We start from the raw sequence: 18,604 nt of genomic DNA on the forward strand, positions 1-18,604 counted from the left end.
TTAGTGACAGAATTCACGTAAGGATATGATTCCCAGACAGTCAGACACGTTTTCTCTTGGTTACATCTATCAGATAATATAGAACTGTAGAATCTTCTAGAAGATTTAGCACTTATTTTCTAATGAACTAAAAAATAATTCAGGAATGACAGTGGAGATATGTTTAGGGATTACTGTGGCACCAACCATTGGGGGTGCTGGGGAGAGAATATTTTGACTGGAATAAGCTTAATGAAAGCGATGTATGCTGCAATTCAGCGCAACTATTATAAAGCAAGAAAAGCACCATCACTGCCTTCTCCCAAGTCTTTAAGACAGATCGACATGGCAGACTATTAAAGAAACAAGATTTTACCAATACATAGCATTCAATTTTTCCCCACAAAGTATCTCATGCTCTCATTTTAAAAACATTTTTTTATTAAAGAACATACACAGTATTGAAAGCTTAGAGTTATTTAAGAATCAGTTATGTCTTCAAACTGCCAGTATGTTTCCAATAACTTTCTTATGTATCTTGAATACTGTGTATGTTCAACATGCCTTAAATCTTCCCGTAGCTGGTACAACTTTTCAATGTAAACATAATTCTTCTTGGGTTTTCCTCAAGATTTTCCTGGTCTTTTTTCTGTGTCCCCTTTTTTTGTTTATGGAAGTTGTATCGCTTGGCCATCGCTACAAGATCTTCTGGGACACTCTGATTTGCTCTTTTCAGAATTTGAATCAATTCATTGGCAATCTTTGAATTATCTTGAGTGATAAGGGAAATTGACGTTCCAGTCTTTCCTGCTCGTCCAGTACGTCCTACTCTGTGGATATATTCTTCAATGTTTTGTGGGAAATCATAATTATATACGTGTGTGATATCGTTAACATCAAGTCCTCGGGATACTAAATCAGTTGTAATCAATATCTTCACTTTTCCACTTTTAAAGTCTTCTAATGCTTCCTCTCGATCACATAGCTCTCTGTCACCATGTAGTGATTGCACAGGGAGGCCTTGGATACCAAAATCACTTGATAAGTCATCAACAACAAGTTTTCGGTTGACAAACACTATGACTTTGTCTTTTGGTGACATATTCTCTAGGAATTCTTGGATAAGAGCTCGTTTTTCTGCTTCTGTGGTAACGATTATATTTTGCTTCACTGTGTTTACAGCAACTAGATCCAGAGTGCCAACATAAACAATCATAGGCTCTTTCAAATAAGACTGTGCAAGTCTACGGACAGAATCTGGCCAAGTTGCACTTGTCATAACAGTCTGCCGATCTGGGCGCACATCTAACAAAATTTTCTTAATCTGGTGCTCAAGCCCCAGATGTAGCATTTTATCTGCCTCATCTAAGACCAAGTAGGTTATGCTTCGTAGGTCAACAAACTTATTCATTTGCAGGTCATTCAGTCTTCCAGGAGTTGCAATAATGATATCTACACTTTTGGTAATGCCTTGAATTTGTCCTTCTCTATTTCTACCACCATGTATACAAATACTTTTCAGACCTTTATATGAATATTTAGAACATTCAGCTTCCACCTGAAGAGCTAATTCTCTGGTGGGAGTGAGGACTAGCATGCCAGGTCCATTCCTTTGTTCTCTAGATATCGGTTGACCATCAAGATGAATAAACCCAGGCATTAAGTAGGACAATGTTTTGCCTGTGCCAGTTTGGGCAACTCCTATAAGATCTACTCCTTTTAAGGCAATGGGCCATGCCTGTGCCTGAATTGGTGTTGGTTTTTGAAAACCCGCCCTTGTTATGCTTTTCATAAGTTCTGTGTACGGACGGAAAGCGTCCTCAAATTCACAAGCTGGATTAGGGATGGGACGCTTCTCACCATCTTTCAAGTCATCACACATTACGTTGTAATTTTCTTTCCTCCACTTGTCTACCTGTTCTTTAGACATGGAGCTTGTAGCTTTGGATTCTGTGTAAAAGTCTTTCTTAATTGGTGGTAAATCTGCCCACTTTCTTTTTTCCCACGCCACGGCTTCTGCCTTAATACGATCCAAATCCATCAATGGCGGAGCTTCTCTGACAACGTTAACTGTGCTTACGTCTCTCCCAACAGGAGGTTGGGACGCAGCATTATCCACATCCGATTCTGAACGGTACCTTTCTTGTCTTTTAATAAGAGTATCTATAGCTGCCTTGGCCTTTGCTTTCATATCTTTGCTGCCAAAAATTTTCACTACTGCTTCGCAATCCCCCTTTTTAATCTGTATTTTAGTGTTTGTCGAACGCTGTAGGTCTTTTATTTTTGACCCACCACGACCAATGACTGAGCCAACCAGGTGGTTCTCCAGTCTAAAGCAGAGTGGTGGTTCATGGGAGCCTGCGGCTCTAGGACCCAAACCGCCTGAGGGGCCATTCCAACTGCTGCCTCTGCCACCTCTGTCATCGCAGCTGGCCCCAGGAGCTCCTGGACTACGCTCTGCCCTCTTCCAGTCCGGGACCCGGGACATTGTAGGGTAGAGGTAGTGTCGGTGCCAGCTTCTGGCCTACATACGGTCAGGAGATGCGAGAAGGTCTGGTCTGCAGCCTCCCACTCTGCAGGCTTTGAAGCGGCTGTTACCTAAGCAACCAGTGTTTGAGGCTGCAGAGGGGAGGGGCGTTGAATGCCTGACCAATCACGGGGCCGGGACTAGTGTGATGTAAGCAGGTGGCTGTGACGTACATTTAAAGAGGCACTCCCTCTCAGGGGCTGACCCTGCCAGCAATTACAGGACCCTGAGAGAGCGCCTTCCTAACTTTTGTGACCTGAGTGTCCAGCTCACTCTCACTCTCGTCATGATAGTTCTGGCTCAGCTTGGGGGCAACCTTGAAGCAGGCCTTAAATTTGTACACATTGAACTTTTTATAGGCCCATTATTTCCATAGGAGAAAAAAATAGAGTTCTAAAAAATTAACTTATTTGTTTGTATACTTGTGTGTTTATGTGTTTATTTGTTTTGGTAAATTTCTTTTGGAGTATCAACAATACTTGGTCTAGAGGAATTCATCACTCCCCTGCCCTCTAGTGTAAATTAAATTATACCATCAATGGTCTCTCAGGTACATACTCAGGGATGGCATTTTGCCTCTGATTCTTCAGCTAAACCCCAGCACTTGTCCAGGCAGTTTCCAGATATTATCACAGGGATGATGGTTAGAAGAGAGGCAGAGTGCGGCCTGAGGGACCTTTGGGGGTGTTTTCAGCGGTTTGTCATTCTTCTCGGTGCCTCTTAATTTTTTCCCTTTCCCTGTGGTTTCATATATTCTGAGATCTTAGCACTAGAAGGTTCTGTAGAAGTCATTTATCAGCTATAATGCAGAAGACAACCTGGCAGCAATCTGGACAGCTGGGCATCCAGCTTCTATTTGAACAATCCCAGAGGCAGGAAGCTCACTTCATTTCAAGGATGTTCATTCTTTTGTGAGGCTGTTTAATGGTCACAGAGATGATGTGCTTCCACTTGCTTCCTTAGATCCTTCTTCTGACTTCTGAAGTTACACAGAATAGATTTCATTCTCCTTGTATCCCTGTGTATGTAAGGACCACTGTCAAATCCCGTTAGGATGTTTGTTCATCAGGGTAACATTTGAGTTTCTTCAACATTTCTTGCTATGACATAGTTTCCCAGATCCACATCATCCTGTTCCCTCTGCTTTGGAAATGTCTCAATGAGGACCTTTTCTTATGCAGCACATAGATCTTAAAAAAAAAAAAAAAAAAAGATCTGCAGAAATGGCCTTACCATAAAAGTACTTTTAGGGCCTCTTCACCGAGCATGGCAGTTCTACTAAGTTGACCTAAGATCTCCTGAGACACAAAGCTGTTCGTAGTAACATAATGGGCACTTAAGTCCGTTCTTCTTCATCCTGAACTTACTCTGTTGATTTTTTGTTTTTAATTTGTTTAACTAAAAGTAAACTCTATGTTTATCCTTTTATATTCATCCCATTAAGTTTGGTCAATTGACGTAGCCTATTAAGTTTAATTTTAGTGATTATTTTCTCATCCATCATATTATCCCTAGTTTCAAATCTTCTGCCAATTTAATGTTCATGGCTTCTTTCTCTCTTCAGACAAAGATGCTGATTAAAATTTGAACATGGTCCAGTATAAGATAAGAGTCTGTAACACGTTGGGAAAAACTTTCTCTATGTCAGCACTTTTCTGGAAAGAAACTTTTTGAAGAAAGAAAAAAGGGTTCTGTCCAAATATGTTTGGAAAATGCAGCACCATACATTCCCTCTGATAAAGTTACCATGCTTAATAGATAGTCCCAAAGCTCTGATAATTACAAGCATTGAGATAATTAATTTCTTAACTGAAAGTTTCCCAAAGGAATTGGCCAATGGACCTCCTCATCAATTTTTAGAATAAACTTATTCTTTGGAATACTTTCAAATTTACAGAACAGTCACACAGATAGTATAGGGGGGTGCCCATATACCCCTCAACCTGTTTGTTTCTTCTAATCTTGTCATCTCACATTACCATGATCTATTTGTCAAATATAGGAAATCACTATTAGTGTGTTACTATTAACTAAACTAGTGAATTTATACCATCAGTTTTTCAATAATGCATTTATATTGAGATATAAACCCAGAACCATTCCTTGACTTGTGGACAGGGGCTTGTATTCCTTTGCTATAAGGTGACTAGCTTTTACTGTTGTTTTATGTGAGTGATATGGAAGAATAGAAGAAGCCTTGAAAGTGAAGTGAAGAAAGGTCATGTTATTGGGAGAGGGGTAGCTGTAAAATTTGAGTAGAGAGCAGTGCACTTTAAGGTGAAATCCATTGTGGTGAATTACTGGGATCATACAGAACTGATAGGAGACTTTTATGGGTATTGCAAGTACAGAGAGGGATTGTGCCTTCAGTGTCATTCATTACCACCTATGATGGACCTTATCAGTTGGAAAAATTGGTTGTTATCTAATTAAGGGCCACCAGTATAACATTCTTTTCTTCAAGTATCTCTACAGTAGTTTTGTCCCTTGTGTCTGAAATGTTCCCACTCAATATAAACCCCTGTGGCTTATCATGGTGCTTTATTACCATGCTCTTGAAAAAACACAAAAGTGCGATGTTGTCAGATGCTTTCGAGTGAAGTAACTGGCTAAGAGGTTCTTGTTGGGCAGAGAGACAAAGAGTGAAGGGATTGAGTTTCTGGTAAAGGTTAGGTAAAGTTTGTCTCAAGGTAAGAAGAAAGGTGATGTAAGGAATGACAAGAATGTGTTTAAGACAACCCAACGTTTTGTTTAGGGTGGTCCCTAGGACCTTATAGGCAACAGCAAGGTAGTAAAATACTGCAGGCAGTGAATTGGGCTAATTTTCAATAACTCTAATTTCCACAAACTCTCCTATAAATTAGTTAATTCTGCTGGCCTAAAATATTGTAGATGGGATTCCCTTAGAAATAGTGTTTTATTTAATAAACCTTCTTTGATGACCTAAGAAAAACTTGACTTTTTAAATTCTAGTTGGTGTTGATAATTATACTAATTATAGCAGATTTTACATCCATACAGCACTTTACAATTTATAAATACCCTTTTCAGAAATAGTCTTCTTGGGATGATATGTGAGTGTACTTCAAAAAGTTGATAGGAAAATAGAATTAAAATATAAAAGATAATATGAATCTTTTCATGAACCTTTTGAAGACTCTTCATATATCGGGCCATTACTCTGTTCAGAAGATGTGATATATTATGGCAAAAACTACCATGATCATTGCACATACTGGTGTGTTTATTTTGTGCATAGAACCATACTCATACCATAGAGTTGAAAGAAGTTGCAGCGGTGTGGGATAGCAGTTAAGAACACTAGAGCCTAAATAACTGGGTTCAAATCTCACTTCCACCACTTATTTTCTGTGAGTCCTTGAGCAAGTTCCAAACTTATTATGCCTTAGTTTTGCTATCTGTAGAATAGCATGCTAATAGCTATCCCATACACACATAGAGACACATATAAAGATACAGAAGTTGGTTCGTAGTAGGAACTCTCCCAGTGTCAATTATCCATGGTATAGGAATCAAAGGTGTTGAGAGACAACTACGGAGGTCACCAAATGCCTGTCCAAGGATTTCCCCAATAGAATTTCCTCTGGTCCACATCAAAATGAAAAACTAAGGATAATATTTTTTTTTCACAAATATAAATTCATTCAATTTAAATTTTTTATTTTATTTTAACATTATGGCCTTTTATTTTTTGTAAAATATCCTTTTAAAAATGGAATGAAGATAACAAGTGATTTTAAAAGATTTTTCCTAGGGCAAGAAAGAGTGTAAAACTAGTGCCAGTGGCAAGTTTAGGCTTTGAAATGTTACTGGTATATGAAACCTCAGTACTTATAAGCATTGATCTAGAACATTAGTATGGTCTGAATGTTTGTGTCCCCCCAAATTTCATGTTGAAACCCTAACCTCCAAGATGATGGTATGAGGAGGTGGGGCCTTTGGGAGGTGATTAGGTCATGAGGGCAGAGCCCTCATGAATGGGATTAGTGCCCTTATAAAAGAGGCTCAAGAGAGACACCTTGCCCTTTCTGCCATGTGAGGCTACAGTGAAAAGACTGCTGTGAACCAAGAAGCAGGCCCTCACCAAACACTGAGTCTGCTGGTGATTTGATCTTGGACTTCCCAGTCTCCAGAGCTGTGAGAAATACATTTCTACTGTTTATAAGCAACCTAGTCTGTGGTGTTTTCTTATAGCAGCTTGAACAGACTAAGACAATTAGCAAACACAAGCTATGAGTTGTTACTCATGGTTACAGGCTGGAGGGAGGTCTGGGTGGATGGAAACTTGAGGTAAAGGCCTATAAGGGAGTTAGGTCTGATCTGTCACTAGAGGAGGTATGAGATGAGAGATAGAAGGATGTTAAACTTTCAGGGGAAAGAAAACCCAATGTGGCCTTGGGGGAAAGTTCAGGGAAGCCTTCCTGCCTTCTCTCCTCCCACCCTCCCTCCAGCTTATGAGTAAGGACTTGCAGTATTTCTCTTTCTGTGCCTGTCTCATTTCACTTAACATTTTTCTTTAAGCTCATTCATGTTGCTGTGAATGGCAAAATTTCATTCTTTTTTATGGCTGAGTAGTATTCTATTGTGTATACCCCATTTTCCCATCCAGTCATCCGCTGATGGACATTTAGGTTGGTTCCATATCTTGTCTATTATAAATAGAGCTGCGATGAACAAGGGAGAGCAGGCATCCCTTTGACATGATGATTTCCATTCTTTTGGGTATACACTCAGTAGTGGCATTGCTGGATCATAGGATAGTTTTATCTGTAGCTGTTTGAGAAACCTCCATACTGTTTTCCATAGTGGCTGTACTAATTTACAGTTCCACCAGCACTGTAGGGGCATTCCGCTTTCTCCATATCCTAGCCGACATTTGGTATTCTCTGTCATTTTGATAATAGCCTGCCTAACTGGGGTGAAAGGATATCTCAATGTGATTTTGATTTACATTTCAGTGATGTTGAGCATTTTTTCATGTACCTGTTGGCCATTTGTATGTCTTCCTTTGAGAAATGCCTATTCAGCTCCTTTGCCCATATTTTAATTGGATTTTTTTGTTTGTTTGTTTTCCTGTTAAGTTCTTGTATACTGTTGAGTTCCTTGTATATTCTGGATATTAATCCTTTGTCAGATGTATAATTTGGAAATATTTTCTCCCATTCTGTAGGTTGTGATTTCACTCTGTTGATTGTTTCCTTTGCTGTACAGGAGGAGTTTTTTAGTTTGATATAAACCCATTTGTTTATCTTTTCTTTGGTTGCTTGTACTTTTGAGATCTTTTTCACAAAGTCTTTGTCCAGACCTACATCCTGAAGTGTTTCCTCTCTGTCTTATTTTAGGAGTTTTATGGTTTCAGGTCTAATACTTAAGTCTTTAATCCATTTTGAGTTGATTTTGATATATGGTGAATATATGTATATATATGAGAATAAAATTAGAAATTACCAACAAACAAAACTTTGGAAACTATACAAACTTATAGAAATGAAACAACATGCTCTTGAATGACCAATGAGTCAAAGAAGAAATAAAGCAGGAAATCAAAACAAATTCTTGAAACAAATGAAAACACAAGCACAACTTACCCAAACCTATGGGAAACTGCAAAAGCAGTACTAAGAGGGAAGTTTATTGCAATAAGTGCTTGATTCAAAAGAATAGAAATAAACAACCTAACTTTAAATGTCAAAGACTAGAAAAACAAGAACAATCTAATCCCAAAAGCAGTAGACAGAAACAAGTAATTAAAATCAGAGAAGAACTAAATGAAATAGAGACCAAAAGAATGGTACAAAAAAATCAACGAAACAAAAGGTTGTGTTTTTTTGAAAAGAAACACAAAATAGACAAGTCATTGGCCAGACTAACTAAAAAAAGAAGAGAGGAGATCCAAATACCAAAAATCAGAAATGAAAAATGAGACATTATGACCAATACCACGGAAATACAGAGAAGAGTTAGAGATTTTTATAAACAAATATGTGCCAACAAATTTGAAAATCTGGAGGGAAGAAATAAACCCAGGGGGTTTCAAGATGGCGGCTGGCGTGGAGTAGCTGAGGTGGAAAAGGCGGCCACTGGGCCTCAGGCAGCCAGGAAACTTGAGGACCTTCCTCTTGCCATCTCTTAAGGGAGGACTGCAGCTGCTGGCCGGTCGTGGGGGCTGAACGCCACTTTGCCCCCGGCAGGAGAGGCTGCCTCATTTACAGGCAACAGCTTTGAAGTGTGGAGCAGGAAAAGAATTGTTTCTTAGCTGCAAAAGCGAGTCTCGAAACAGGGAACACGGCGCCAGGGCTGCTGTGGATGCAGACAGGACCCCGGAGGCCGGGGCCGCGCTGAAGGCGGCCAACTGCCCTATTCAGGATTCGAGGTTTCAGGCCGGCATTAAAGAAGATTCCTGGGAGCGCCCGAGCCGCGCCGCGACTGAACAGCCCAAGGCGGCAGCTGCCGAGAACACGGAAGACGGCAAACCAGAGACAGAGTGAGCGCTCGACCTGGCACAGCACTGTGAGTGATCCCTGGCACAGATCTGTTCGGGGGGTGGATGCCCACGCGGCTCCCGCCTGCATCACCAGGCCACTCACCGCCCCGGTGCTGCCTCCATTTTCCCAGGTGCGGGCAGCTCCGCCCAGCTCGGCCATCACTGAGCCCTCCCACTTGCTTGGCCTGGCGCGGGGCTTACCGGAGCCTGCGGGCCCGCCTCCTCTCCCTCTCCCTCCGCGGTTCTCTGGCGGGGCTGGTGCCGTGGGGTGTCCCCGGCCAGTGTTGGGAGGGCAAGGAAGTACGGGCGGGCCGACTGTCACTCCACCACACCCTGGACTCCGGCGCCCGGTAAACTTCCTGTTACTGGGAGGCAGATACCATCTCTGCGGCCACCAGTTTGGAAAAATGCCTAATGAATTTCTGGTTGGGAATAGTGTGGTAGGAGAGTTCCCAGGTCCGCTTGAACCTGCCAGAGAGCAGGCTGCAGGCGGGCGCTAGACTCGGTTTATACTGGGGGGGATACAAAGGTGAACAAGACCCGAGAAAGATCTACACAATGCTACAAAGGCACCCAGAGAGACCGGTCGTCTGTGCCTAGCAGAAACCTGGTACACTTCCTGGGCGAGGCGGTGCTGAGCAGGGTCTTGAAGGCCCAGCTGACAGACGAGGGTTGCAGAAGACACGCCCCAGCCCAGCACAGTGCGCACAGAGCGGGGAGACGTGCGGCCAGGGAGGCAGAGACTCGACAGAAACCACATACCCGGTGGGGTCGCCACTGCACGATCTAACAGCCTGGGCCAGAGCACACGGAACAGGGTGAAGTCCTGCACAGGAAGTGAAAGCTCAACAGAGATCACACACCCTGTGTTACATGATCCACCAGCCCAGCAGAGTCCAAGCTGACCAGAAAGGTGGCTCCCCGGTAAAGCCCAAGACCCGAGGCAACCACACACACAAGGCACTAGAGGCCAACTGAGCAGTCACGGAGGGAGCCATACCAAATTGGCAACCACAGCAAAATCCTAGTTAGTCATTAGTCTCAAACCGGTGGACTGTGAAACCCCCTGCCACAATGAATAAACACCAAAAAAAAGATACCAGAAATACAAAAAATCAAGAAAGTACACCACCAAAAGTTAATAAATCTCAAACTCTAGATCCTATAGAACAAGAAGCCCTTGAAATAACTGACAAGGAATTTCGAGTGATAATTCTAAGGAAACTGAATGAGCTACAAGAAAACTCAGCTAGACATCATGATGAAATGAGGAAAAGTATACAGGATCTGAAAGAGGAAATATACAAGGAAATCAATGTCCTGAAAAAAAATGTAGCAGAACTTGCAGAACTGAAGAAGTTATTCAGCGAAATAAAAAACACAACGGAGAGTTTAACCAGCAGGCTTGTCGAAGTTGAAGAGAGAACCTCTGAACTTGAAGATGGGCTGTTTGAAATAACACAAGCAGACAAAAAGAAAGAAAAAAGAATCAAGGACATTGAAGAAAATCTGAGAGAGATATCAGACAACCTTAAGCGATCAAATATCCGAGTCATGGGTATTCCAGAAGGGGAGGAAAATGGAGATTCCATTGAAAACATATTCAACAAAATAGTGGCAGAAAACTTCCCAGGTATAGGAAAAATCACAGATCTTCAGATCCAGGAAGCTCAACGATCTCCAAATGTATTCAACCCAAAAAGACCTTCTCCAAGACATGTCATAGTCAAATTGGCAAAACTCAGAGACAAAGAGAGAATCTTAAAAGCTGCAAGAGAGAAGCGTCAAATCACCTATAAGGGAGCCCCAATCAGGTTAACATCAGACTTTTCATCACAAACCCTAAAAGCTAGAAAGGAATGGGATGATATTTTCAGAATACTAAAAGGCAAAGATTGCCAGCCAAGAATACTCTACCCTGCAAGGCTATCCTTCCGAAATGAGGGGCAAATAGTATATTTCTCAGACAAACAAAAACTGCGGGATTTCACTACCACACGATCACCCCTACAAGAAATCCTCAAGGGAGTACTGGGTTTGGTTCCTAAAAAATAACTACCATTGCCATAAAAACCCAAGAAAAATTCTAAACCTGCTAGTATATTAAAAATGGCATTCATGAAGAGAAAACAAGCTAACAAAAACACTATCTACAACCTAAGGAACCACCAACAAAGAAAGCAAACAGTAAATCAGAAAGCAAGGAACAAAAGACACCTAAGACAACCAAACAACCAATAAAATGCTAGGAATAAATCAACACCTTTTAATAACAACTCTTAATGTAAAAGGCTTAAATTCCCCAATTAAAAGACACAGACTGGCTGACTGGATCAAAAAGCAGGACCCAACTATATGCTGCCTACAAGAGACCCACCTCACCCATAAAGATTCACACAGACTAAGAGTGAAAGGATGGAAAAAGATTTACCATGCAAACAGAAAAGAAAAACGAGCTGGAGTAGCTATTCTTATATCTGACAAAATAGACTTTAAACTAAAAACCATAAAAAGAGACAATGAGGGACACTACTTAATGATAAAAGGACTGATCCATCGAGAAGACATAACAATCATAAATATGTATGCACCCAATGTTGGAGCAGCCAGATTTATAAAACAAACTCTATTAGAACTAAAGAAGGAAATAGACACTAATACCATAATAGCAGGGGACCTGAACACCCCACTGTCAATATTAGACAGATCATCTAGGCAAAGAATCAGTAGAGAAACACAAGATCTAAACAAGACTCTAGACCAATTGGAATTGGCAGATATCTACAGAACATTCCACCCAACCATCTCAGAATATTCATTCTTCTCATCAGCACATGGATCATTCTCCAGGATAGATCACGTATTAGGTCACAAATCAAGTCTCAATAAATTCAAAAGAAATTGGAATTATCCCATGTATCTTCTCAGACCACAATGGATTAAAACTAGAAATTAATAACAAACGAAACTCTGGAAACTATACAAACACATGGAAATTAAACAGCATTCTACTTAATGACATATGGGTCCAAGAAGAAATCAAGCAGGAAATCAAAAAATTTCTTGAAACTAATGAAAACAATGATACATCATACCAAAACCTGTGGGATACTGCAAAAGCAGTATTGAGGGGAAAATTTATTGCATTAAACGCTCACTTCAGAAGAATAGAAAGATGGCAAGTGAACAACCTAACACTTCACCTTAAAGAACTAGAAAAACAAGAACAATCCAAACCTAAAGTTAGCAGACGGAAAGAAATCATTAAGATCAGAGCAGAACTGAATGAAATTGAAAACCAAAAAACCATTCAAAAGATCAACGAATCAAAAAGTTGGTTTTTTGAAAAGATAAATAAAATTGACAAACCATTAGCATGGCTAACAAAAAAAAGAAGAGAGAAGACTCAAATAACAAAAATTAGAAATGAAAAAGGCGATATTACAACTGATTCATCTGAAATACAAGGAATCATTCGAGACTACTATAAACAACTATACGCCAACAAATTTGAAAATCTGGAGGAAATGGATAAATTTCTAGACACACACAAGCTCCCAAAACTGAACCGTGAAGACGTAGAAAATTTGAACAGACCAATAACAATAAAGGAGATTGAAGCTGTTATCAGAAGGCTCCCAACAAAGAAAAGCCCAGGACCAGATGGATTCACAGCAGAATTTTACCAAACATTCAAACAGGAATTGACACCGATTCTTTACAAACTATTCCAAAAGATTGAAACGGACGCAAATCTCCCAAACTCATTCTATGAAGCAAACATCATCCTGATACCAAAACCAGGTAAAGATATAACCAAAAAAGAAAACTACAGGCCGATATCCTTGATGAATATAGATGCAAAAATCCTCACTAAAATACTAGCAAACAGAATACAGCAACACATACGAAAAATTATTCATCATGATCAAGTGGGATTCATCCCAGGGATGCAAGGTTGGTTCAACCTACGCAAATCAATAAATGTGATACACCATATGAATAAACTCAAACACAAGGACCATATGATCATCTCTATAGATGCTGAAAAAGCATTTGATAAAGTTCAGCACTCATTCTTGACGAAGACCCTCTATAAGTTAGGTATAGAGGGAAAGTATCTCAACATAATTAAAGCCATATATGCCCAACCCACTGCCAATATCATCCTGAATGGGGAAAAGTTGAAAGCTTTTCCTTTAAGAACAGGAACTAGACAAGGATGCCCACTCTCACCACTCCTATTCAACATAGTGTTGGAAGTACTAGCCAGAGCAATCAGAGAAGAGAAGGAAATAAAGGGCATCCAGATTGGAAAAGATGAAGTCAAACTGTCTCTGTTTGCAGATGACATGATCCTATATATCGAACAGCCTTAAACCTCTACAAAAAAACTGTTGGAATTGATACATGATTTCAGCACAGTAGCAGGATACAAAATAAACACACAAAAATCAGTAGCATTTCTTTTCTCCAATAGTGAACATGCAGAAGGAGAAATCAAGAAAGCCTGCCCATTTACAATAGCCACCAAAAAAATAAAATACTTAGGAATTGAGTTAACCAAGGAGGTGAAAAATCTCTATAATGAGAACTACAAACCACTGCTGAGAGAAATTAGAGAGGATACAAGAAGATGGAAAGATATTCCATGCTCTTGGATTGGAAGAATCAACATAGTGAAAATGTCCATACTACCCAAAGTGACATACAAATTCAATGCAATCCCCATCAAAATTCCAAAGACATTTTTCTCAGAAATGGAAAAAAACTATTCAGACATTTCTATGGAACACTAAAAGACCACGCATAGCCAAAGCAATGCTCAGCAAAAAAAATAAAGTTGGAGGCATAACACTACCTGACTTTAAGCTATATTACAAAGCTATAATAACCAAAACAGTTTGGTACTGGCATAAAAACAGACACACTGACCAATGGAATACAATAGAGAATCCAGAAATCAACCCACACACTTACTGCCATCTGATCTTTGACAAAGGCACCAAGCCTATTCACTGGGGAAGGGACTGCCTCTTCAGCAAATGGTGCTGGGAGAACTGGATATCCATATGCAGGAGAATGAAACTAGATCCATACCTCTAACCGTATACTAAAATCAACTCAAAATGGATTAAGGATTTAAATATACACCCTGAAACAATAAAACTTCTTAAAGAAAACATAGGAGAAACACTTCAGGAAATAGGACTGGGCACAGACTTCATGAATACGACCCCAAAAGCACGGGCAACCAAAGGAAAAATAAACAAATGGGATTATATCAAACTAAAAAGCTTCTGCACAGCAAAAGAAACAATTAACAGAGTTAAAAGACAACCAACAGAGTGGGAGAAAATATTTGCAAAATATACATCTGACAAAGGATTAATATTCAGAATATATAAGGAACTCAAACAACTTTACAAGAAGAAAACAAGCAACCCAATTAAAAAATGGGCAAAAGAGCTAAGTAGGCATTTCTCTAAGGAAGATATACAAATGGCCAACAGACATATGAAAAAATGCTCAACATCACTCAGCATCCGGGAAATGCAAATCAAAACCACATTGAGATACCATCTAACCCCAGTTAGGATGGCTAAAATCCAAAAGACTCTGAACAATAAATGCTGGCGAGGCTGCGGAGAAAAAGGAACTCTCATACATTGTTGGTGGGACTGCAAAATGGTGCAGCCTCTATGGAAAATGGTATGGAGATTCCTCAAACAATTGCAGATAGATCTACCATACGACCCAGCTATCCCACTGTTGGGAATATACCCAGAGGAATGGAAATCATCAAGTCGAAGCTATACCTGTTCCCCAATGTTGACCGCAGCACTCTTTACAATAGCCAAGAGTTGGAACCAGCCCAAATGCCCATCATCAGATGAGTGGATACGGAAAATGTGGTACATCTACACAATGGAATACTACTCAGCTATAAAAACGAATGAAATACTGCCATTTGCAACAACATGGATGGACCTTGAGAGAATTATATTAAGTGAAACAAGTCAGGCACAGAAAGAGAAATACCACATGTTCTCACTTATTGGTGGGAGCTAAAAATTAATAAATAAATTCACACACACACACACACACACACACACACACACACACACACACACACACACAAACCGGGGGGGGGGGAGAAGTTATAACAACCACAATTATATGAAGTTGATATGACAAGCAAACAGAAAGGACTTTGTTTGGGGGGAGGGGGGAGGGAGAAGGGAGGGAGGTTTTGGTGATGGGGAGCAATAATCAGCTACAATGTATATCGACAAAATAAAATTTAAAAAAATAAAATAAAATAAAATAAAATAAAGAAAAAAAAAAGAAAATCTGGAGGAAATGGATAAATTTCTGGACACATATAAACTACCAATACTGAAGCAAGAAGAAGTACTAAAATTGAACAGACCAGTAAGTAATGAGCAATGAGATTGAAGCAATAATCAACACTCTCCCAACAAAGAGAAGCCCAGGACCAGATGGCTTCACTGCTGGATTCTACCAAACCTTTAAAGAGGAATTAACACCGATTCTCCTTAAACTATTCCAAAAAATTGAAACAAAGACCGTTCTCCCAAACTCATTCTGTGAGGCCAGCATCACCATAATACCCAAATCAGACAGAGACATAACAACAACAAAAAAGCTACAGGCTTATATCCTTGATGAACATAGATACAAAAACTATCAACAAGACATTAGCAAACAGAATATAACAGCACATCAGAAAGATTATACACCTTGATCAAGTGGGATTCATGATCAAGTGGGATTATGATCAAGTGGGATTCAACATGTGCAAATCAACAAAAACCATATTATTATCTCAACAGATGCAGAAAAAGCATTTCACAAAGTTCAACATCCCTTCATAATAAAGGCTTTCAACAAATTAGGTAAGAAGTAAAGTATCTCAACACAATAAAAGTCATATATGACAAACCTAGTGCCAATGTCATCATGAATCTGGAAATGCAGAAAGCTTTTCCTTTAAGAACAGGAACAAGACAAGGATTTCCATTCTTACCACTCCTATTCAACATAGTACTGAAGCCAATGTAATTTTCTAAAAATAATCAAGGTCATTTTATAATCTGTTTTCCCTTATGCTATTAAACATTCTTTTTGCTTTTCTTTTGTTGTGGTTGCACAGTACATTTTTCATTGATTATGAATATTCATGAGATACAAAGCTGACTGTCACTACTCGTGCCCAAAATGTAATGGCTAGATCCATACTGGCAGCATGCCCATTAGTACAAATTGCGATTATACCCAATGTCCCCCACCCAATTATCCCCGACTTCACTACCCAACTCCCTTTCCTCCACTCCACTTTGTATCCCTAGGTACGTTCTCTCCCTCTGCAAGTCCAACACACCACTGTGGTCTTTCTTTGGTTCCTTCTTTCTCTCTTAGCAACCACTTATGAGTGAGTACATGTGGTATTTATCCCTCTGTGCTTTGCTTATTTCACTCAACATATTTCTCCAAGCTCATCTGTGTTGTTGCAAATGGAAGGATTTCATTCTTTTATGGCAGAGTGTTATTCTATAGTATATATATACCACATTTTCCTTATCCAATTATCCATCAATGTACATTTAGGTTGGTTCCATATCTTGGCTATTGTGAACAGAGCTGCAATGAACATGGGCGTGCAGGTATCTCTTCGACATGATGATTTCCATTCCTCTGGTATATACCCAGAAGTGGGATTGCTGGATCATATGGAAGATCAATCTGTAGTTGTCGAGAAAGCTCGATGCTGTTTTCCATAGTGGTTGTACTAATTTACAGTCCCACCAACAGTGTGGAGTGTTCCCTTCTCTCCACATCCTCATGAGCATTTGTTATTCTCCATCTTTTTGGCTATAGCCAGTTTAACTGGAGTGAGGTGGTACTGCAATGCGGTTTTAATTTGCATTTCCCTGATGACTAGTGATGTTGAGCATTTTCTCATGTACCTGTTGACCTTTTGTATGTCTTCCTTTGAAGAATGTATATTCAGTTCCTTCACCCATTTTTTAATTGGGTTATTTGGTTCTTTGCTGTGTAATTGCTTGAGTTCCTTGTATATCATGGAAATTAATCCCTTGTCAGATGCATAGTTAGCAAAAATTTTCTCCCAATCTGTAGGTCATTGTTTCACTCTGTTGATTGTTTCCTTTGCTGTGCAGAAGCTTTTTAGTTTGATATAGTCCCATTTGTTTACTTTTTCCTTGGCTGCTTGTGCTTTCATGCTCATGTTCATAAAGCCTGTGCCCAGAAAGAATTGCTGAAGTGATTCACCAATATTTTCCCTTAGTATTTTTACAGTTTCAGGTCTTATACTTAAGTCTTTAATCCATTTTGAGTTGTTTTAATATATGGTAAGAGACGCATGTCTGGTTTTATTCTTCTGCATGTGGATATCCAATTTTCCCAGCACCACTTATTGAAGAGGCAGTCTTTTCCTCAATGTAGGTTTTTGTTGTCCTTGTCAAATATCAGATGGCTGTAAGCCTGAGGGGTGATTTCTGGGTTCTCTATTCTACTCCACTGGTCTGCCTGTCTATTTTTTATGCTAGTACTTGCTGTTTTGGTTACTATAGCTTTGTAGTATAATTTGAAGTCAGGTAGTATTATGTCTCCAGCTTTAATTAATTAATTATTTATTTATTTGCTCAGGATTGCTTTGGCTATTCAGGGTCTTTTGTGATTCCATATGAATGTTAAGATTGTTTTTCCATTTCTGTGAAGAATGTCATTGGTATTTTGATGGGGGTTGCATTGAATCTGTAGATTGCTCTGGGTAATATAGACCTTTTTACAATGTTAATTCTTCCAATCCAGGAGCATGGAATATCTTTCCATCTTTTTGTGTCTTCTTTAATTCCTTTCAGTAGTGGCTTGTAGTTCTCATTGTAGAGATCTTTCACCTCCTTGGTTAAATTGGTTCCTAGGTATTTTATTTTTTTGTGACAATTGAAATTTGGCTTACTTTCTTGATTTCTCTTTCTGTTAGTTCATTATTGGAGAATATAAATGCAACTGATTTGAGGGATTTATTTTGTATCCTGCAACATTACTGAAATTATTAGCCAGCTCTAGGTGGTTTTTGATAGAGTCTTTAGATGTTTCTATATATGGGATCGTGTCATCTGCAAATAGGGACAGTTTGACTTCATCTTTTCCAATCTGGATGCCCTTTATTTCTTTCTCTTGCCTGATTGCTCTGGCTAGTACCAGAGGTGGTATGAGTGGGTATCCTTGTCTTGTTCCTGTTCTTAACAAAAAAGCCTTCAGTTTTTCCCCATTCAGAATGATACTGGCAGTGGGCTTGTCATAGATGGCTTTTATTGTGTTGAGATACATTCCTTCTATACCTAATTGGTCGAGAGTCTTTCTCACGAAGGCATATTGAGTTTTGTCAAATGTTTTTTCAGCATCTATTGAGATAATCATATGGTTTTTATCCTTGAGTTTGCTGATGTGATGTATCAACATCAAACATGATGTTTGTTGAATGTGTTGACTTTCATATGTTGAACCATCCTTGCATCCCTGGGATGAATCCTATTTGATCA

The 18,604-nt window shown here is 39.5% G+C and overlaps 1 protein-coding gene across 1 annotated transcript; it reads right to left on the bottom strand.

The window, feature by feature from the left end:
• Window positions 1-628: 628 nt before the first annotated feature.
• LOC134367771 (probable ATP-dependent RNA helicase DDX53) lies at window positions 629-2,467 on the bottom strand (the record flags this gene model as incomplete). Its single annotated transcript, XM_063084478.1, has 1 exon — window positions 629-2,467. A coding segment is annotated over exon 1 (1,839 nt), but the record flags the coding sequence as incomplete, so codon positions are not given.
• Window positions 2,468-18,604: the final 16,137 nt, after the last annotated feature.

This window comes from Cynocephalus volans, chromosome X (genome assembly GCF_027409185.1).
Source record: "Cynocephalus volans isolate mCynVol1 chromosome X, mCynVol1.pri, whole genome shotgun sequence".
Lineage (NCBI taxonomy): Eukaryota > Metazoa > Chordata > Mammalia > Dermoptera > Cynocephalidae > Cynocephalus > Cynocephalus volans.